The sequence below is a fragment of the Cucurbita maxima genome, unplaced genomic scaffold (assembly GCF_002738345.1).
Source record: "Cucurbita maxima cultivar Rimu unplaced genomic scaffold, Cmax_1.0 Cma_Scf00047, whole genome shotgun sequence".
Classification (NCBI taxonomy): Eukaryota; Viridiplantae; Streptophyta; class Magnoliopsida; order Cucurbitales; family Cucurbitaceae; genus Cucurbita; species Cucurbita maxima.
In genome coordinates, this window is record NW_019272063.1 from 324,448 (window position 1) to 345,732 (window position 21,285).

The window sequence follows — 21,285 nt, forward strand, 5'->3', positions numbered from 1 at the left end:
CGTCTCATTTACTTATTTCAGCATTCTAAGCTCCTTACAAACTAGATGAATTATAGTTTCTTTTTTCTTTGTCGTTCATACAAATACAAATTCACTACTGATCTAGTCTTAGGCCTTATATTATATTAATTGTTGTGTCACTACGACGTTAGTAGTGTTTAAAGTTGAAGCGGCTATATTGTAAAATATTTTTAAAACACAATAATTTAATTAATTTAACAAAATAAAATTAAATCTAGAGGGTATAAAATAGAATGTAATGGAGGAATTGATGAACAGATTTAGCACGTGCGAAGTATAAGCGGGAAATGTTTTATTCCCTCCGTTAATGCAAAGCTAAACGCTTGTGGGGTTTAGGTTTATAACGTTAACTTCTCTGCTACCTCTCTCTTCTTCTAGCCGCGCCGAAATTTCTCTCTCTCTGATCACTCTCTCCCGCGCTCCCGCCTTTCTCGTCTCTCCTTGTCTCTCTTTTTCTCTTTCGTTTCATTGCTCCCCCATAGTTTTCTTTCCTTCACTCCCTCGCCTTTCTACATTACTCTCTCTGGCCTCCTCTGCTTCTTCCCTTCGTGGGCCTGCTGCATTTTCTGTCTCTGTTCGTCTCCTCTGACCCGTGTTCTGTAATCATTTTGTTTCCTTGTTCTTATGGGATCTTTGAGGTGATGCTGTTTCTGGGTTTGGAAATTCAAGTTCATTTGCGCATTTTCTTGGTGCTCTTTGGTAAAGTTCTTTTGTACTGAATGTGTGAGGTGCTATGATTTTGTTTTTCTTTTTTTGGCTCTTGGAATTCTGGTTTTGTTTTTTTTTTCTTCTCTTTATTGTGTGAACTTCTACGTGGATTGTTTTTGCATGTTTTTGTCTGAATTTACTGAAGTGAACTGTCTGATATTTGAATTTTAAATTGGGATGGAATTAAGATGAAAGAACAGTGCAGCTTTTGGTGTTCGATTTGTTAGTGAAATAATGGATGTTTAGCGTAATTAGTCTGCTAGAAGTTCTAATTTAGGCTCTATTGTTGCGCAAATTTGATTTACAAGATGCGGGAAGTTTTGAGTGTTTTCTAGGCTGCTTATTTTTGTGAAGCTAGGCGAGAATCATTCTTACTTGACTTATGAAGAACTTGAAACAACTGTCACTGTAAACAACTGTCTAGTATGGGATGACTTGGGAACTACTGAATTATTGGGGATAAGGTATCATGAGGTTGTGGGATTTATTTGTCATGTAAATGTTTGCATAGTTGATGTGAAATGGAGTGCCAGTTTAAATCTTGCACATTGAATTCGGTGTCCACTATTACCTAATTAAATTTGATTTCATGATGTATAAAATACGTTTTATTTTGGACTTTTTTTTGACAGAACATAGTGTCATTCCTGAACCATTGGTGGACCTCTATCTGCACTAGACAATGGATTAAAGAAAATGCTGCACGTATTAAGTAGGAGATTTTCATGGTAAACTCATGTGGGAAGGGCAGGGGGAGGAGCTAGTGTGGTGAACCGTTTCTGGGAATGGAAACTCATAGCAAAGCGAAGTGCCGGGAGGATTTAGAGGTTGATATAATTGAATGTTCAAATAAAACTGATCCCAAATTTTGTGGGAAAGAAGACCCTGATGCAACTGAATATTCAAGCTCATTTGCTGAGACATCTGATACAGACAATTGTGCAGAATTCAACGAAGGAGAAGTAGAAACTCAATTTTTTGGAGACATTGGCTTACCACCCGCATTTGGTTCATTTAGCAGTGCACTTCCAATAAGGTCCCTTTTTCTTTTGGCTGCACTTATAATCTATCTTTTAGAGTTATCGTATATATTTTGTTATAAGAAAAACTAAATGAAAGTTGCATGATTCTGAGTTAACATGATACCCTTGCTTTTCACTTTTCTGGAACGCTTCAGTTGGTCTTGGTTGCACTACTTAATGACATCTATAAATTATAAACACCTGATCTTTGAAAATTGAAATATGCAAAAAAAAAATTTGTATAGGACATTTTCTGATTGCATTCATGAAATTTAGCACCACCTCCTCCCTTTGGAGTGTCTCAAACCATAAGCCCCAATAGAAGGAATGGGATGGCTGCAATGCTTAATTTAGCAACCTTTCCCTTGCATTGCATGTTTAAATAAACCCTTTCCGTAAGTGAAGAAAAGAAAACATTTTTGAAGAAGAACTACCCATGAGAAAGTGGAAGAAACTGTCAAGAATATCAATTGGGGGTAAGAAAACAACTACGGAAGAAGAAAAACAAAGCAAAATTTTAAAATGGGCAAAAGAACTTGTCCTGCATACATCATAGGTGGATAGCATTTATTTGAAGATTTGATATTTCCATCAAGGATGCGTTCAGTGAACCTAATTAGGTAGTTGATGGTTTCTGTTGGAGATATCACTTTCCATTCTTAAATGGAGAAACTGTATCATTTGACAGGTTAACTAATGGGCGGTTGAAGACTTAAATAATATTTGAGATAAATGTAAGTAATGATAGATGGGCTTTTAGGTAAAAGCAATAAATTACATACCTTCAATAGAAAGTTCTAATGCACATACATGTATGTGGGCTTAGAAGACATTTTGGTTGTGATAAAATTCATTCTCGATTTTATTGGCCTTGATAGAATATCATTCCCTACGCAAAGATATCTTATGTGCTTAGTGTCCAAGGGACAAGTTCATTTTTTTTCTTTTTGTCTTAATTAAAGCTTGTTCAACTGGCGCTGCTCTTTTGTAGGAAGAGGAAGTTAACAAATCACTGGCAAAATTTCATCCGCCCTCTAATGTGGCGCTGCAAATGGACAGAATTAAGAATTAAAGAAATTGAGTCACAGGCATTGAAATATTCCAGAGCACTTGCAGTATATGAACAAGGAAAGAATTTAGGCCTTGATCCAACAATGGAGGATTTTTCTTCAAAAGCATTTCCATTTTCTAGCCCATATTATAGAAGAAAGGCAATGAAGAGAAGAAAACGAAAGAGAGCTGAAGATACAAATGATATATCATCCTATATGTCACAGCATAACCTTTTTTCCTACTATGGTACCAGCTTTATCCCTCTAGTTATAACTTGTTTTTTCACCTTCCTTCTCTCTCTAACTGCAATTGTTTCGTTTGGTAACTTTTGTTTTTTAATACAGAAAATAAGAAAGCTGAACTAGATGGTACTTCTGTAGCCGATGAATTTGCTAATCCAGGTAAAGTATTTCTGCTGTTACCTGTATTATCTATATGGTATGCAATATTTCTTGGTGATGATAGCCAATGGGAAGGTCAAGCAAGACACTTGCACCGAATATTTGAGCCTGGCGAGCAGTATATTGAATAAAGGCAATATTCAATTGTTTTATACATTGGACAAAAAAAACTCTATTTTCAATTTCATTCTCTCTCTAAAAGCTTAAAGAGAATGTTCGTTCAAACGATAGTATACTTTTTCCTACTCGTGTAGTTTTAAATGCATTTAACTTAAATATCCTCTTCTCTATCATATCGTGACTAATATGCCCAATTGAACAATTGAATATTTATCTTATTTTAATCTCTGATTAATAAACAAACCGGCTGTTTGCATTTCATTCTTTTGCTTCTTTCTTGGTTTAGTTACCATCCTTAAATTCTTCATCCTTAAATATTCTGAAGCTGAAAGTTGGCTTTCTGTTATTATTGGATCAGTGAAAATAGAGAAAAATGCTGATTGTGATGACAAATTTGGGATTAATAATGACTCTGTTCTCGAGTTCAGAGACACTAATAGTTCTTTGGAGCAAGTGCTCTGGAAAATTGAGGTGGTGCACTCTCGACTTCACAAGCTAAAGGGTCAAATGGATAAGGTGATGTCCAAAAATGCTTCAAAATTTTCTTCCTCAGAGAATCTGAGCCTTCTTGCACCTTGTGAGGCACAGACCAGCTCTGCCCCTACTCCTACGTTCTCAGCTGGTAATGGAGAATTATCAGTTGGAGTTATGGGCGCCTCAACTCAACATATATCAGAGTGTGATATTGGTGAGCTGATGAAGCCTGAAAGTGCTATTTCAAGCTATGGGGAGGCAATACTAGTCCCTGATATTATTGAAAGTACAGTAGGTCTCTTGACTGCTACAGAGGTTTCAATTCCGCTACCACAAATTGGGGATTCAACCGAGGATGTAAGAATTCTTGATGTCGCGCTAATTAATTTCTCTTACACCATTTTCTGATGATGTGATGCTAGAGACAATTTTTAGTGTGAAATCTGCCAAATATGTTTGCTTTTTTCTTTTTGAAGTACGTTTATATTAAAAATGGTCATTTCTTCCCTCAGTTACAAAGAAGTCATCTGGTTGTTTGACTTTTCTGTACTTTCTTTTACCTTTCTCCACATTAGGGGATGTAGCTCAAATGTTAGAACCAGCTCTGCATGCAGAGGTACAGGGTTCCATCCCCTGTTCCTTCATCTTCTAAAAACAAATTTCTGGAAAATTTTGGTTTCCTCTTCCTTTGATCTCTTTGATATACTGCATGTATATGGAATAGATCTCTTAATCACTTGCTTTCATGAGAATGATATTGGACGCTTGGACTTCTGTCTCATGGTCTGTCTTCATTTGACCTCATTAATGTATTGCATGTCTATGAAATGAAATTTACATCTTTTAACTACTCGTTTTCATGAGAACAGATTTTTTAGCTCTTAAGAAGCTATACTGTTCATGTGAATTTCTGTCTCATGGTCCCTGCCTTTCTCTTAAGTAGTAAATCAATTGATTCCTGCTTTCAAACATCAAACTAACCAACCTTTTGCAGATTGTTACTAATGTGCTGATACACAATGAGTTGGCTGAGGCAGAGAGAAACACACATGACACGATTGTTGCACAGCCCGTGGAAAAACATGAAGAACCAGAAAAAGGCAAGCAAAGTGAAGGTACCAGTCTCAGCTCAGTTCCAACTACACAACCTGATCCTATGGGAAAAGCTTTGGTCTCTGACGAACAATCAGCTCTTAAAAAATGTTTAGCTTCAGATATCAACTTTCCTAGGAACAAGAGAAAGAGAGGGGAAAGAAAAGCAGGTCCAGGTAGTTGGAACAAGAAGCATTCGAGCGAACCCGATAGCCAGTAAGTGATTTTAGAGTGATTTTAGCTGTCTTTTAGAGGATCTGTAGCTGGTCAGACGTAAAATTTCCACTTTGCCATTAACGACTGGCATAGGTACAGAATGACCACTGATCAGGTTAGTCTTATTAAGCAACTTCCAGTGTGAAGCAGCTCTTAGTTGTTGCTGCTGCCACAATGTGTTAGAGAGAGATTCTGAGTTTTACCCTTGTGTAAGTTGTCTGTATCATGTTTACTGGGAACTGATCCTGATCTCTCTCATACGTCGTATTAGATCTCAATAAGATAACTTTTACCAACTCTTTTTACCTTGAATTACTGTTTTACTTGAATAAATCATGCTCTTAAAGATTTGTCTGGAATTCATTTTTTAGTTAGAAGATAGTTCTGATTCAATTGAAATTGTATGTTCAAGACTTTCTAAGATCGTGTGTTTGGGATATCAATTATTATCATACAAGCTATTATAATCATTGTCTTGCTCTTTTCAGCAACTTCATAGGCTGAATATGATAATGATTCTCGTCATAAACTGCATCATGATGCCACCATACTTTGCTGAGCAGGTCACAAACTGCATCATGAAATACCAGGTCATGAATCCACTCTATCATCTTGAGCAATTTAGATGAACATAATCAGGTTAGTATATGGTTAAGAATCATTTTTTGAGCTGAAAAGACATTGAGCTAGAGATTTGATATAAAAGTATCTTGATATTTGGCTGGTGATTCACATCATTCTGCTTTTTGACTGCTAAACTTAGATTATTATGTCTCTGTATAGAGTTGTTTTTGGACGGTTAACCGAAAGATTCGTTTCTTCCATCTACTTTGTGTTGGTCATTCATTAATGTCTAGAAATCATGATCAAATTTGGGTCACTTTTTTTAAGGTGAAGTGTACGAAAAGATCTGAGCTTTTCATTCAGTAAAAGATAGGTTTGATGAGATTTTGATCGTCTCGTTTTCATCCACACATTGATTCATTACAATTTATATGTTTTGTATTTGTGTTCATATTTTGGTTTTGAGCAATAAATTTGCTCACATTCTAAATTTTTAATGCCAAAAGATTGAATCAGAGACTTTGGGATTTGGGGTTCTCTGCAAAACCTTGGAATTTGCAACAACAGCTTTATTAAATTTTCACCAGAAGTAAGAGGCAGGGAGTTGGTAACGATGGACTTTATCAAATAAGCCATGGAACCAATGAACCCTCATACTTTTCTAGTTTCTAACCATTTTTTTTTCTGTAAACGTCTGAGTTCGAGATAGATTAACGACTAGTTGATGTGTTGTTTAGTAGATGAATGATTTGCTTGACTCAACATTGAAAGTTTAGATATTCAGAAGACCTGGAGGCTGTTGGAGAATTCAACTCCTAACACACCTGGAGGCTTTTGGGGAATTCAACCCCTAATACTGCAAGCCCTTCAAAAGAAAAGACTGGAGGCTTCGTTCGGCCTAACACAGCAAGCACTCCAAAAGGTAAGGTTCGGGACTTGGAGGCTGATGAGGAAATCAACCCCTAGCACAGCGCACTCTTAAAGGCTCGGCAGAGAGAAAGAGAGAGGGCCTGAAAATGAGGAAAGATTGGCTACTAGAATTTGATCTTTGGCATCATATCTATATCTAAATCTGTAAAGCAAACCAACAAAACTCTGGTCGTTAAACCCTATAACTAGGGTTTGTCTTTGCACGCCAATCTCTTGTCGAGAAAAACTCGTAAACCGAGGTGACAATTTGAGACAAGGAAGGAGAAAGAAAGCAAATGGAGGAGAGGAGAGGAGAGGAGAGGAGAGGAGAGGAGAGGAGGAGGAGGGTACTAAAAACCCCAAGGATAAAAGTAAAAAAGTAAAAATTGAAAAGAGTTTGTTGTTGTTATGTACCAAACATGTAAGTTATGGGGTGACAGGCTTTGCTATTATTTTGTGTTGACAAAAGGGACATTTTTCTTTTTCTTGGATCCCTTCTATCTTCACTTTTGCAGTCATTACAGAAAAGTAAAAGTCCATAAAGAACCCTCCATGCATGCCCCCCTTTTTTTTTCATTTCAAGCCACTCGTATTAATCGAGATTTTGTATTTACTAAATATATGATTGGTCGTGTGATTGATCGTGTTACATCTATCTTTCATGAGGAACGATGCTCGAAAGAAAAAAAAAGTTGATATGAATGGGTGACCTAGCTAACATAGAGATTTTAACAACCGTAGGTCTCCAAATGTCAATTTTAGTTGCTCTTCATCATTTTTTTAATTTAGGATTAAGATCTTTAATCCAACTACTTCTTCCCTAATCATATCAAGTTTTTTACCTTTTCTTTTCGGCTGATGAACCTAATCGTAGGTGTCGATGATAAGCTTCTATTATTTTGTCTTAAAATTTATAGTTTGAATATATTTGTGATGCTCGGGTAAAGAAATAGTACATGAACTAACTATGATCACATTCAAATGAGAGTGATCTCGAAGATATGAAATTATATGGTCGAGAAATGCTTAAAAGAATTTATACTTATTACCTATACCAACAATGTGCATATTCTTTTTCAGAGGCTTAATTATAGAAACTCCAAAGTTAAACGAGTTTGGCCTGAAACAATCTTATGTTGCCTTTCATGTCAGTGAGAACAAACATGCTAAAAAGACCTGTGTTTTGTTAGTCGAGATAGTTTTCACTTGTAGAAGCATTTAAGACAAGTAGATAACGTGGTCATATTATGTGAGACATTCCTTATAAAGATATGGAAACCTCTCCCTAGCAGATGTGTTTTAAAATTGTGAGGTCACCGATGATACATAACGGGCCAAAGCGGACAATATCTGCTAGCGGTAGACTTTGGCTGTAATATGTAATATTAGAGATAGTCACCGAGCAGTGTGCCAATGGGGACGCTGGACTCCCAAAGAGGGTAGATCGTGAGGCTGATGGTGATATGAAATGGACTAAAACAGATAATATCTGCTATGTAATGCTTCACAGGTTACTCTATATGTCGAGCCCTTTCTTCTTGTTCCGATATGAAGGATTGATGCTCGCCCAAGTTAACAAAAAAAATCAACATTTCATTAAATTATTGTTTTATGCATATATTTCAACATTTAACCACCGTTAGTTGACCTATTAGTGAAGGGTAAATGTGAAATTTCATATTCATGAGTAAAATTAATTTCTCTAACGTTGAGAGTCAATTGAAATAATATCATGGTCAAACGAAAATTTAAGACTAGGTCAAAGGAATCTTTATTTTATTGTCTTAATAATCTTGTTATTATTGCAAATTTAGATATAACTGAAAATAAATTTTAATCTTATTAATTTCTTTTAAACAAAACATTAATTATTTAAGAATATGATGTGGGTGAAAATGTCGGGGATTTCAAATTGAATGGTTTTTTACTAAATTACCCTCATGATCCAATTATTTGTTTGCCTTTTGTATTAAGCTAAAAACTTGTGGGTCATGAAGAAAGGACAAACTTTTCGAGAAAAGGCAAATGCATGGCTAAGCTTTGATGTCAAATTTAAACTAACTTCCATTTGAATTCATATTATACTTATCACTCAGATTCTTTTTTCCGAGTAATTATGACTCTAAATTTCCTTGAGTATTACATATCGTGATAAGTTTCCACACCTTTGTAAGAAATGTTTTGTTCATCTCTCTGATCAATTTTAGGAGTCGAACTAAATAGCCCCTGTCTTCCCTTCTCTCCCCCCACACCCACTATAAACGCCAAGTTGGTTCAACAATAAAGAAATAAAAGGCATGGCCTTTTGGACCTTTTCCATTTCCCATTTCTCTCCCTCATCACACTCTTCTTCTTCTTCTTCTTCTTCCAATCCAAAGAATATAAATATTGCAAAAGTTGAAAGGTGGGCAGACACTAAAAGTAGCATTCCAACGAGCAAATACCCCATTTGCAGTCCTCTCCCCCAAAAAAAAGAGAGAGAAAAACAGAGCTTTAGAGAGAGAGAGAGAGAGAGAGAGATTTTTCTTGGAAGAATTCAGCATGTAGCCGAGGAAGAAGCTGGGAACTAGCGGGGGAGAGAAAACCCATATCTCTGATTTTTCTTCTTCCTTTTCCTTTTGCTTGTTGTTTCAGCTTTCTGGAAGGGCGGCTTTTGAAGGTCTTTCACACGGCTGATTTTGGGTACTGTTATGTTTTTTGGGTTTAACTTTTCTGGGGTTTTTGTGGTTTGTGTTCTTCGATCAACTGTGGTGGGTTTTCTTCTTTTTGAGCAGAAATTTGCAGAGGACTTTCGGCTACTGGGTCATTTCTGGTGCTAAACTTTCCCTTTTAGGTCTTTTACTGCCTTGCTTCTGTGTTCTTCTGCTGTTCATCCTTAAATTCTTCAGATTAAACCCTTTCTTCTCCTCTTTCTCTCTTGCAAATTGGGGTTTGGTTGAAATTGTTTTGTTTTATTTAGCTATGCTTTGAATCACTCTGAAATTCTAGCTGTTTTTGGTAGGAATTTTGGTGTTCATGTTTCTTGTTTTTGGTAGGAATTTTGGGTTCCTATGGCCCCCTGGCCTGGGAGGCTAGGGAATGGATTGAACCATTTTGAGGGTTGGTAGGAATTTGGTCTGTACTTTCTGGGTTGGTTCTCAACTTGATACTCATAATTCTTATGAACTAGATTCTCTGGTAGCAACTTTGGATCCTATTCTTGTACTTGTGTTCATTGTTCGATGATCACGACGTCGATTATGTATAAGAAATTCGGTAAAAATGGCTGCACTTAAGAGCTGAATCTTCCATTTTTCTCGTCTTTCAGGGAAACTCTTAATGCAAGTTAGATGGGAAAGAAGGGCAGCTGGTTTTCTGTTCTAAAGAGGTTTTTCACTTGTCATTCAGGAGAGGCAAGTTGTTTCTGAACTTATTTTGACTATCGATGAAATGAACGATGTTATGTTCGTTTATGTAACTCGGTTTGTTTCGATCGTTTATGTCGTTGTTGTTTTTGATCTCGAATGTATGAGAATAGAAGGAGAATCTGACCTTTTTTTGTTGTGAACATTGTGGTTTCATGATATAGAAGGATGATAGGAGAAATGAAAGGAAGGGAAATGGGAAAGGAGAGTCTACTTCTTCCTTCATTCCGATCTTTAGAAAGCCGAGCAGTGTCGAGAAAATCTTTAGTGATTTCGAGAGGGAGCAACGAATAGTAGCTTTTCAGCCTCCCACTCCTGAACTACCATCCACACCACCCCATGTACCTCCTCGACCAGCTTCCCCACCGGCCCCTTCCCCTCCTAGAGCTCCTCCTGCTAACGAATCATCTCCCAAGATTTCTCCTCCTCGAGTTGCTTCTCCTCCCCGAGTTTGCTCATCAACAGTTGCCAATCATCACGAGGAAGTCCGCGACGTTCCAATAGTCATCAATGATCACGAGGAAGCCAGAGACATTCCATCGGTTGTCAATCATCACGAGGAAGTCAGCAACATTCCAGCAGTCGTCAATCATCATCTCGAGGAATTCAGCAACATTCCAGCAGTCGTCAATCATCATTGCGAGGAAGTCAGCTACGTTCCAGAACCAACATCAAACCATCTTTCTTCGGCCATTAAGATCCAAGCAACCTACAGAGGCTATGTGGTAAGTGTAGTTTGCTTTGTAATTGTTTACCTCGATCTGTATTGATTGAAAATCAGCAAGACCGATAATTTCAACTCCGAAATTTGCAAATGAACTACAATAATGTTGCAGGCAAGGAAAAGCTTCAGAGCATTGAAGTGTCTGGTGCGGCTTCAAGGCATTGTACGAGGAAATAACGTGAGGCGACAGACTTTGAATGCAAAGAAACAGATGCAGCTGTTGGTTCGGGTGCAGTCTCAGATACAATCACGACGGATCGAAATGATAGAAAACCAGAGGCAACTCCAGGATCATCACAACGATAAAGAAGCTCACAGTACCTTCGATGCAGTACGTTTTTTCGTTCCTTTCAATTGTTGTTTCTCTAGTATTATTATGTCGGAAAGAGTTATCGTTTTAATGGTTCTGAGCTCGGAAAGAGTTATCATACATTGTTTATCTGTGGTCTGTAATGCTCATGCTTGTGAACACCTGCATAGTCTGAGGGAGGTAACCATGAAAATTGGGATGAAAGCTCACTAACAAAGGAGGAAAAGGATGCCCGATTGCAGAGGAAGGTCGAAGCCACCATTAAACGAGAACGAGCGAGGGCATATGCATACTCCCAATCCCACCAGGTATCCCCTGTCGAGTTTCGATTATAATCAACATCGGTTGGTAATATGTAGTTTGGAATATGTATGCTTATTCTTGCTCACTCGAACATTGCAGAGAACTACTCCAAGGTTTGGGCAAGATGCTCAAATGGGTACATGCTCCATGGGAGTTCCTAGGTGGTTGAAATGGTTAGAAGGCCAGTTACCTACCGAAGCTCCTCCGAAACATCCTCTACCGAGACCTGTAACTCCACAGTTGGAGCAGAAGTCGAGCCCGCGAACTCCATCAAGCAACAACAGACGACCGAGTTTCGGCTTAGATGGTAGGGATACGCCCACACCGAAGTCTACAAAAGCAACACCATTCTCGAATTCAAGGCCTGCTTGGTCTCCGCATTGGTCGAGAACCCCTCCAACAGCTAGGTCGAACGTCTCCAGCGATTCGAGATCACGAGGCAGACGAGTATTATCTCCTTTTGAAATGAGGTTAAAGGATGATGACAGCCTTGTAAGCTGCCCTCCATATATGGCACCACATTACATGACTCCGACGATTTCAGCCAAAGCGAAAGTACGAGCGCATAGCAACCCAAGGGAGAGGTTTCCAGGTACACCAAGGAGCGAAGCATCAAGCAGGAGGCAGTCGTTTCCGCCGACTCAAGGTGTTGGATCGTTTAGGAACAGAGGTTTGATGTCACCGAGGACGGAGCATGCAGCTTTAGACGACAACCAATCTTTACGATCAGTCGGCTTCAGCATCGCCTCGACACCAACTGGAAATAGAAGGAAGCCATTTAACAGATTTGTGTGATTTGATTAACCCTTCTTTGTTCTTGTTCCTGTGTTTCTAATGATGATTGAGTGTATCTATTGTTATATGGTTTTGTGTTGCAGAAATACTGATTTGTAATATGAAACTCAAGGTTTGGAATTGAGATTGGTAATGCCTTTGGCTTTGGCCATATTATGAGTGTAATCTAACTCGTACGTGCTTATCTCAATCATTCACATGTATAGAAGAGATGCGTCCTCCTATGAGCGACCCCATCTTGTATAATTTACATCATTTGGGATTTAGGGTACTATCCCGGTAAATCATCTTATATATATAGAGAGAGTGGCTTTATCTTGGAAGCTCAAATCATGAAGGAAGACACGACCCTAGTAAATCATTTCTCATTTCGTATACATGCAAAAAATCCCCCTCACACATGAGTTCATTTCATGAGGACACGGTCTCTAGTAGAATCTCATATCAGTTGCATGTAAATTTATATCGTTAGGGTATGACCCTATTGTTGAATCACATCATATGCATGCAAGGAGTGACCTTGTAATTGTTAGGGACAATACTAGAAGATCTATATCATATATATACAAGGAGTGCTTTTGCAATCGGTAGGGCTTGACTTTAGTAGAATCACATCATATACATGCAAGGAGTGGCGATACAACAATTAGGACACGACCCTAGTAGAATCTGGTAGAGTCTTTTCATAAAAAGTACCATTCTTTTCCGTGCCATTAGTAGCTTTACCGTCAAATACAAAGATGTTGGCTATCGATGTGGTGTCTATCAAATACCTCCCGATGCATATAAGTCGGTGAAGCCTCGAGTCTCGAAGATATTAGAGCATACTTTTACTTCAAAAGCTCCTCTCACAAAAGAGGTATAGAGAAGGATTGTGCAATCAGAGTCGTTCCAGAAAAGAGATAAGTTAGTTAATTGGAAAGGGGGAAAGTAATGGGAATGTGGCTGTTTGTTTGGTTAGGAGAAGGAAGAAAGAGAGTGAGGGAATGGGCATTTTGGAAATATCTGTTCTTATTCTATCTCTCTCTCAGCTGCATGGGCGGTGAGTGTTGGACGCCATTCTCAGAATATATTCCAAAACACAAAGCCACAAACCCCAACCCCTCCTCCATGCCAATACCATTCGGCATTCCCCACTTGGCTTTTCCCTATAAATTAGTATTCTTCTATATCAACTCAATGATATCATTGCGAGCTTGTAATAAGATCAAGAATGGGCGATGAAGGAAGAGTGGTGGAGCATGGGAATGAAGAGGGCGGTGTTGTAGCCAAGGATGACTTGCCTGCATACAACACTCAACAAAATAACACACACAGTGGTGGTGTGAGGTGTGTGGTGTGAGGTGTGTGGTGTGTGGTGTGGTTTGTGCAGGCAGTCTCCTTGGCTAATATCACACCCTCTTATCTCTCATGTTCCACCATTATTCCAAGCTTCTTCTCAACCCCTCTGCCTAGCTGCCTATCTTTTTTTCTTACCAAATTCCCACAGGTATTTTGCACATTTCAATCCCTCTGCTAGCTGCACCTTCTTCAGCATTTGCTTTCAAGTATAAATTTTACTTTTGGTTCTTGAGAGTTCGTGCGTTGTTGTGGATGTACTTTTAGTAACAACCCTATCCCACTGCTAGTAGATATTGTCTACTTTAGCTCGTTACGTATCGCCATCAATCTCGCAAATTTAAACACGTCTACTAAGAAGAGGTTTCTACACCCTTGTTTCATTCCCTTCCCCAACCGAGGTGGGATCTCACATGCATTTGATGCTATCCTTTTTCAAAAGGTACTACTGAAAGATTTTTTTTCAATTTCTAAAGGAATGTTAGTCTTTCATCAATTTCTAAAGGAATGTTATTAGCAGATTAGGAAATATTTCTTGCTCATTTTTGTTTCTTACTATATTTGTATCAAAACAAGTTTTGTATATATGACCTTAAAACTCAACCCTATTATGTTGTTTCTCTAGTAATCTTAGAAGTCTCCTCCTATATGCATTTTCACTCTTAGTCCAAGTCCATTTATGATTGGACGATGAAAATGGGTTCATATGATTGTAGTGAAACCATGAAAACTAGACGAATTAGCCAAAGGTTGTGTAAGTAATAAAGAGTTTAGAAAGAATTGAGTTCCATTATGGTGATCAATTACTAATGACAACTTGTGAGATATGTTGAAGTGCACGTAAACTCACTCGGACACTCATTGATATAATATATATATAACACGATAATTGAAAGATCATCAACCAAATTTACTTATCATCAATAAAAGATCCAAAGAAAAGATTTTTAGTTGTTGAGTTGGTGAAACTAATAACCACTTGAAGACCATCAAGTAAATCTCACAAAAATGCTGTGGTGAGAGCTCGGCGCCAAAGGGCTGGATGACCAACACAATGAATCATAACATTTTACTGTATGGCTCGCTTAGTTCAGAGATGCAGGCATGTATTAAGGGCGTCTGCCTATCTCTTGTGGTTCAAAATTACTTCAAAAAGACCTAATTTTTCATTTTGTGGTGCGTCAGTTTAGACTACGAAAACTACATTGAGAATGAGAGCTTATCGGGTGTTCAAAAAGTTGTTCCAAATTCAGATTCAAAAAGAAGTGCACCTTAAGAGTTAAATGAGATCATGAAATGAACAATAAACAATTAGGATAGAATAGCACTTAGATGTGTGCACTGTTATTTAAATTACTTTCATAATAAGTACTTCACAGGATGACCATAAATGGCTTTAACTTTCTCTATACCAACAAGCTTCTCCTCCTAATGGGTACCACAGACAAAACAGAGAGGTATAACAAATCACACAAGAAATTTTAACCTCATTTCCTGCCTTCTGCTACCCCTCAGAACTGAAGATGGGTCAAGCCATTCCTCCACCGGTTGCCGTCCTGATTATCTGAAACAGAGCTGCCCATTTCAAACAGTGGAACAAAAGATCATTAGCGAAGTATACAATTCATTGATAAAAAATGAAGACACAGGAGCTTCTGCTGGGAGGAAACCTCATCAGCCATCATCGACAATCATTCAAATTTTCAATATGTCAATAAAACTGAATCCTTGGCAATTTTGGCCTTATTCTACGCCCCCTTCAAAAAGACATATCATGAAAATCCGAGCAAAAATGGATGGATTGCTAGCTACCATGATTCCGTCGACCCACAATTACGAACAAACGTTACAGCATATATTCCTGATCTTTCATTTTGGGTCTTCATAAGAATTTGAAGAGCGGACTTAGATATCATGTTATTCTCGGTTAGATTAAAGTAAATTTGATTCTTAAACATATTTTTAGAAACAACCACGCAGAAACTCGAATGGCATGATAAGAAAACCAGAATATGCCAAAATGTAAGCACAAGCAGATAAAAGAGAGGAAAGAGGAATTCAACCATCAGAATCTCGAAGAGCGAGCAAGGAAAAACTCACATGATCCAATGACGACAAAAACGAAGAATCCAAGAAGAAGAGGGCCAACGGGGTAGTCCTTTCCCTTCTTCGTAGCAGTCTCGGGCACGGCCCCTCTCTTCAAAATGTTCTTCTCGAACCTCTCAACCTTCCTATCCGCAAAACGCCGTGATGTCGTCTGAAATTCCCATAAAATCAAAATCATAAATCGAAAACGAAAGCGAAAATCACATCAAATCAGGAAACAAAATCCAAACATCAAACCACAGATCAAAACCCTAGAGAGAAAAGAATCGAAGGTAAGGAAGAAGAATGGATTAAAGAAGAAAGGTAAATTACCATTTGAGAGAGGGAGATCTGAGAGGAGGAAACGAAATGGAGAAGAAAAATGGAGGCGAGTTCTAGAAAACGCGGCGAATTCTTCACATTTATCTATGAACAAATCAGGATTTCATTTGTTTCCTGGCTGTTTGCAGCTCGCAAATTTGAAATTCAACGAGTAGTGATAACACGTATACTAGCATACGTGGCAAACAATAATTGGTTGATGACACGCCACGTTGACTAATTCTTATGTCCGCGTCAAACCATGGGAACCAGAGTTATGGCAACCCGCCGCCGGGCCGCTATATTCAATATTTGTATTTCAATTGTTTTGAATTCTCAATTTTTCTCTCATATTTTAAATTAATAAATTTTAATTTATCGTGAAATTAAATTTTATCCCTAATAAAATTTTATTTTTATTAAAAAATTAAATAATGTCCGGTTAAACATAAAATTAAAAATTAAGAACTAGAATTCAGATAAAGAATGTTACTTAAAGTATTAATTTTATATTTAATTAAAATCTATAAAGTACTAACCATAATCTAACCCATCCTTTATCAATCTTCCAATGAGAATAAAGAGAGGCAAGAATGAGCAATTGAATTGAGTCTCAAACGACCAACTTAACCAAACTCACATTAATCTCAAATCCTTTTAACTCTATGATAGGCGTCGAATGCAGTCCATCAAAGCGTCTGTGTGTTCGGGCTTCCCGGCAGTCACACGAACATACCCTTTCAATTCTTTCTTGTCGTAGTGACGAATCATCACTCCCATTTTGGCCAGGTCCTCCTGCATTGAAATTTAGCAGTCATTTTCAGAATGGCACAAGCAAAAACAGGTGAATGTCGAATACGATGACATTCAAAACAACAACACAGATTCTTCGAGCGCAGCAGCGATAAAACGATACAACAAATGAAGAAAGTCGTTTTACCTTCAGTTTCTTCGCATCCATTCCTGATGTAACCTCGCAAAGGATGAAATTGGAGTGACTAGGATATGGATTCAAGAATGGCACATCCTTTAGAAGGTTAAAGAGCCTCTCGCGTTCGTGTACCAAAGCATTTTTCACCTTCTGCAAGAGATAGATAGAAAGCTCATATTACAAATGGATCGAGCACCAATATAATTTTTCCTTTTCCTTTTTACCAAGTGTTTCTCCAATTCTTTTTTATTTGATGATCTTCTAGTTGATTCAAGATCTGGGTGATTCACCCCAATTAACTAGTGCCGAAATAGGCCAAGAATCCGAAATGACAGCACAACACAAGACGCCATACCCCCAAAGGCACCGCTTTGTCATCCACTCTGGTTTCGTCCCGAACTTCTCCTTGACCATCCTCTTTGATTTAGATTGTGGGGCATTCAATGCACTTGATGTAGAAGAGGCTTTCCCGTGGGCTAAGCTAGACATGACCTTTAACATTTAGTTGTCAAAAAACTCTATTTTCATCATAGATAGATGGTCACCATAGGACTTGAACCCATTTCCACAAGTATCTTACTTCCCTAATACCGCTAAGTCAACCCATAGAGGTTACCAAGTAAACATTGAAGCTAGAAGAATACATCTAACAAGTGTTAATCGAGAAAGTTAACCTCTAAGTAGGAAGGGTTCAGCAATGCTGCACATGCAGCAATTTCAGCAGCAACAGACACATTATATGGTTGCTTCGCTCGCCAAAGATATTCAATGATACTCAAAGGAAATGCTCCATAACCCACACGAAGTCCAGCTAAGCCTGCAGTTTTACAAGCAAAGATCTTGAAGATCTCACATAAATTATAGCAAACCTACTAGCTAGCCAGTGACCAGGTTGCCAAGAATAGAATTGGATAACGCAAAAGAATCATCAACAAACTGGTAGTGTACAGTTAAACAAGTAAAATGTCCTTAATATAATGGTTGAAAAAATGAGGAAGATTATACACCTGCTCTTTTACTAAAAGTTCGAAGGACAATCAAATTATCATATTTCTTCACCCACTGCATCTTTGATTCAATTGAAGAAAACTCTATATATGCTTCATCTAGGACAACCAGTATGGGGAGCTCAAGAATTTTCAAGAGAACTTCATCACTAATTACACTGTAAACAAGTAAAAGTAAGTCATAGATTACGAAAATGGAAGAAATATGACTCAATTGAAAGTTTAACACGTTTAAAAATCAATCAAAATGGTCTATCTTTCACATCACGTATAGCAAATTTCACTCCATTCGTAATTTGCGAAGTTTATTCTAGAGGATAGAGAATCTCGTGTCCAGTAAGAACATTGTGGAGCAGAAAATAGCTCCTAGATCTGAAATAAATTATCAGTAAGGATAGCTTTGTAATCTAGAGCATAAGCATGAAAAGAGTACAGATGATTGTCATATCGTTCTTGAGCAGGTATGATTTGCCGAATCATGTAGCGCATTCTTAATTGTGTAAAAAGCGAGATAGGTCAAAGAGTGCACAAGAACACGGATAAGGATACAGACAAAGAGTTACCTCCCATCTGGGTTATTAGGAGACGTGAGGAATATGCACTTCGGTTTTTCCTTATCAACAGTATCTTTGATGAGATCCACATTCAAGGAAAAATCTGGGTTCCTTGGAACTACAGAGTACCATAGGTAACATATATTGCAAAACTGTATGTGAGGAAAGTAACATATGCAGATAAGTAGATTCAAATGACAGACCAGTAAGAGATAAATATGGTGACTTTGATAGCTTAAAAGAATACTCCTTAAAAGGAAGAAATTAAAACAAAAAAGTGATAAATAATTAGATAGCTACCTTTAAGGACAAGAGCACCATTAACAGCAGCATCAAATTCATACATCGTGAAGGTAGGAGGGCAGTCTACAATTTTGTTCCCAGGGTCCAACACACATCTATAACAATATTTCAGGAGACGAAGAAAAGGTTAGAAGAAGAAAATATTCAAATTTAACTCATAAACAAGACATAGATGATTCAGTTTTAACCGCATAATCAGGTCAATGAGCTCATCTGCACCACATCCCACGAGAATATAGTCAGATTCAAGACCAGAATCTATGGCAAGTGCAGCCCGCAATTGGCGGCTTTCAGGATCAGGATAGACGTATGGGAATTTCAATGTTCCCAATGCCTCAAGAACCTACTAACAACCCAATATTATTGTTTGCATGATGTAAAACTAATAGTAAAAAATAGTTGGCAGGTGCAATGAAGAAAGATAACTTCCCTATGATAAAATTTTATTTTCTTTTATTTATTTATTTGTTTAAATACCAAACTTTCATGGAGAATAAATGAAAGCATGCAAGTTCAATATCCCACAAAAAAGTAATAAATAAATAAATAACCAAATTCCTTTAAAAAGAAGCATAAGAGCACTGAATTATTCAAACTTCAACACATTCAAGTTTCTTATCACAAGAGTTCCCACGAAAGGCTCAGTTGATCCCATGAATCGAGAAACTGACTTGGTGATATTTTTATGAAACAGATTTGACAATTTTTCAGTAAACCAAGATTCTCTGTAAAGGGTATCATCATGTAGGCAAGCAACAGTACTCACCTCAGGGGGAGGACCATAAGGATTTTCATTTGCATCTAATTTTATAATATCCTCAGGCTTCCTTCCAAGACGCGTTGACAATACCTACAGCCAATGAAATTTTAGAACCATCTTGAAAGCTTATAACATCTGTACTAGTTATAGTATAAATCATCACAGTTTTGTGGGAGTAAACCCTCAAGTCAAGAGAAATTCAAGTCATTATCAGCACAATCAAGTCCAAAGCTGGCAACCATACTTCCACTAAGTCATTAAATTTTACCAACGGATTAATTGACAATGCGATTTTGGAAATCATGAAGAGAAAATAAAGAACCTCGACTGAGACATCTAAATCTCATTAATTTATACATCAGCCCTTGACTAGTGCTCTGCAACCACAAGGCAAAGGAGGAGCAGCACCAACATTTTTTTTTATGCCCATAAGTGTCTAAATTACATGCATCCCACTAATCGTACGGCAAGAATTACCTCTACATCATTTGGTTGTCAAGAAACTAAAATGGCAAAGGAGGAGCAGCACCAACATTTTTTTTTATGCCCATAAGTGTCTAAATTACATGCATCCCACTAATCGTACGGCAAGAATTACCTCTACATCATTTGGTTGTCAAGAAACTAAAAGCATTGTAACCTAAGCATGGGGTTACCTCTACTCTTCGTCACATCCCCACGGCATGTTTTATTTAGTCTAACAATTGTAGGGTGGGGATCGAACTATTGAGATTTTTTGATGGAAATAGGTGTCTTATCCATTAAGCTATGCTTGGATTGGAGCGCCCAATTGTCACTTGGTCAACTTTGGGTGCTTAGCACCAAGATAATAACGCAAACAAACTAGCTAGCTAGAAATGGGTAATAACAGGGCAGAGATCAACATGTTGCACCTCAAAAGGGAGAATGGGCTGATAAGGAGACAACTTTCTCAAATGGGGTCGAATGAAAGAGTCACCAGTCAACCTTTGCTGACTCTTATGGACCTGTTCAACTGGAATTTGAGATGTCATGGAAACAGCCCCCTTCCTTCTTCTCGCAACTGAACAATTGAGACGCAATGCCTCAGGTCCTGGAAGGCTAGCCTTCACTTTAGTCAGACAATAAGGGTTTGAAATATCGATCACACCCATCAATTTCTGCACAAAAATGGCAAAATAAAAATGAAATTCGGATCATTTAAAATTGCGGCATTATGGATAGTAAGCGAGAGGATGAGTGAGTGTTAAAGAGCGATTATCATAATAGGAGAGTAAGAAACACAACGATCAAAATGGAAATGAAATGAGGATGAAACAAAACAAAATCACGCGATAACATCGAAGTTGGATAGGAAAATAAGAACAAATAAATAAATTTGATTAGCGCAGAACTCTGAAAACAATATATAATAAAATAGATAGGAAAAGAAAGAGGGAATTAGGGGGGAAATTATATATTATATATAATTAATTAACAATTTTAATGCGTTCTTCAGGTGAGAAGAGAGAAATGGATGGAGATTAGAAGAATACCAGTAGCAATAAGGGAGTAAAAAATCAGTGTAAAACCACTAAGAGGGAGGCTGCAGCAGCACGAACGGAGGAGATAGTACACTGGCGGCGCACGAGCGGAAGAAAGACGACGGAGGCGGCAAAAGGGCAAAAAGAGGCGGCGGCGACGGTGAGCTGCTGAAACAGAGGAGACGGCGCGAAGAAGAAAAAGAAAAAGAAATGACGTGGAGCACCGAAAAAAGAGCTAGGGATTTCCACTTTCTTTTATTTATTAAAAAAAAAGGCTGATGTATATTAATTTTCAATAAATATGTTTTAATTTTAATCTTTTAATAAATTACTTGCATTAAAAACTCCCCCCCCCCCCCCCCCCCCCC

At 37.8% G+C, this 21,285-nt stretch overlaps 4 protein-coding genes across 10 annotated transcripts; 2 read left to right on the top strand and 2 right to left on the bottom strand.

The window, feature by feature from the left end:
- Positions 1–30: 30 nt before the first annotated feature.
- On the bottom strand, positions 31–21,144 carry LOC111470901 (histidinol-phosphate aminotransferase, chloroplastic-like). 4 transcript variants are annotated; one of them, XM_023116563.1, is made up of 12 exons: positions 20,930–21,143; positions 20,309–20,554; positions 19,422–19,505; positions 18,844–18,998; positions 18,653–18,750; positions 18,362–18,470; positions 17,799–17,956; positions 17,466–17,608; positions 16,801–16,941; positions 16,487–16,655; positions 16,099–16,103; positions 31–41 (listed from the first exon to the last, which is right to left on the bottom strand). In XM_023116563.1, the coding sequence occupies exons 2-10, from the start codon at positions 20,546–20,548 to the stop codon at positions 16,524–16,526; spliced, it is 1,260 nt and encodes a 419-aa protein (XP_022972331.1). In that variant the 5' UTR covers positions 20,549–20,554; positions 20,930–21,143; the 3' UTR covers positions 31–41; positions 16,099–16,103; positions 16,487–16,523. The 4 variants fall into 4 exon arrangements, 2 of the variants coding, with proteins under 2 accessions (XP_022972331.1, XP_022972332.1); XR_002715132.1 differs by lacking the exons at positions 31–41; positions 16,099–16,103; positions 16,487–16,655 and adding an exon at positions 17,147–17,267 and having other exon boundaries at positions 20,930–21,144; XR_002715131.1 differs by lacking the exons at positions 31–41; positions 16,099–16,103; positions 16,487–16,655 and adding an exon at positions 17,147–17,272 and having other exon boundaries at positions 20,930–21,144.
- LOC111470900 lies at positions 378–7,069 on the top strand. Of its 2 annotated transcripts, XR_002715130.1 has the most exons (7): positions 378–720; positions 1,362–1,765; positions 2,743–3,050; positions 3,149–3,205; positions 3,684–4,156; positions 4,794–5,746; positions 6,448–7,069. XR_002715130.1 is itself a non-coding variant. In XM_023116562.1 (6 exons), the coding sequence occupies exons 2-6, from the start codon at positions 1,515–1,517 to the stop codon at positions 5,109–5,111; spliced, it is 1,407 nt and encodes a 468-aa protein (XP_022972330.1). In that variant the 5' UTR covers positions 378–720; positions 1,362–1,514; the 3' UTR covers positions 5,112–7,069. The 2 variants fall into 2 exon arrangements, 1 of the variants encoding a protein (XP_022972330.1); XM_023116562.1 differs by having other exon boundaries at positions 4,794–7,069.
- On the top strand, positions 8,893–12,281 carry LOC111470899 (protein IQ-DOMAIN 14-like). Of its 3 annotated transcripts, none has more exons than XM_023116560.1 (7): positions 8,893–9,262; positions 9,355–9,413; positions 9,888–9,972; positions 10,149–10,709; positions 10,821–11,039; positions 11,189–11,326; positions 11,421–12,281. In XM_023116560.1, the coding sequence occupies exons 3-7, from the start codon at positions 9,910–9,912 to the stop codon at positions 12,114–12,116; spliced, it is 1,677 nt and encodes a 558-aa protein (XP_022972328.1). In that variant the 5' UTR covers positions 8,893–9,262; positions 9,355–9,413; positions 9,888–9,909; the 3' UTR covers positions 12,117–12,281. The 3 variants fall into 3 exon arrangements, with proteins under 3 accessions (XP_022972328.1, XP_022972329.1, XP_022972326.1); XM_023116561.1 differs by having other exon boundaries at positions 9,355–9,392; XM_023116558.1 differs by lacking the exon at positions 9,355–9,413.
- LOC111470902 (stress-associated endoplasmic reticulum protein 2-like) lies at positions 14,747–16,029 on the bottom strand. The gene is made up of 3 exons (XM_023116565.1): positions 15,873–16,029; positions 15,555–15,711; positions 14,747–15,029 (listed from the first exon to the last, which is right to left on the bottom strand). The coding sequence occupies exons 1-3, from the start codon at positions 15,873–15,875 to the stop codon at positions 14,983–14,985; spliced, it is 207 nt and encodes a 68-aa protein (XP_022972333.1). The 5' UTR covers positions 15,876–16,029; the 3' UTR covers positions 14,747–14,982.
- Positions 21,145–21,285: the final 141 nt, after the last annotated feature.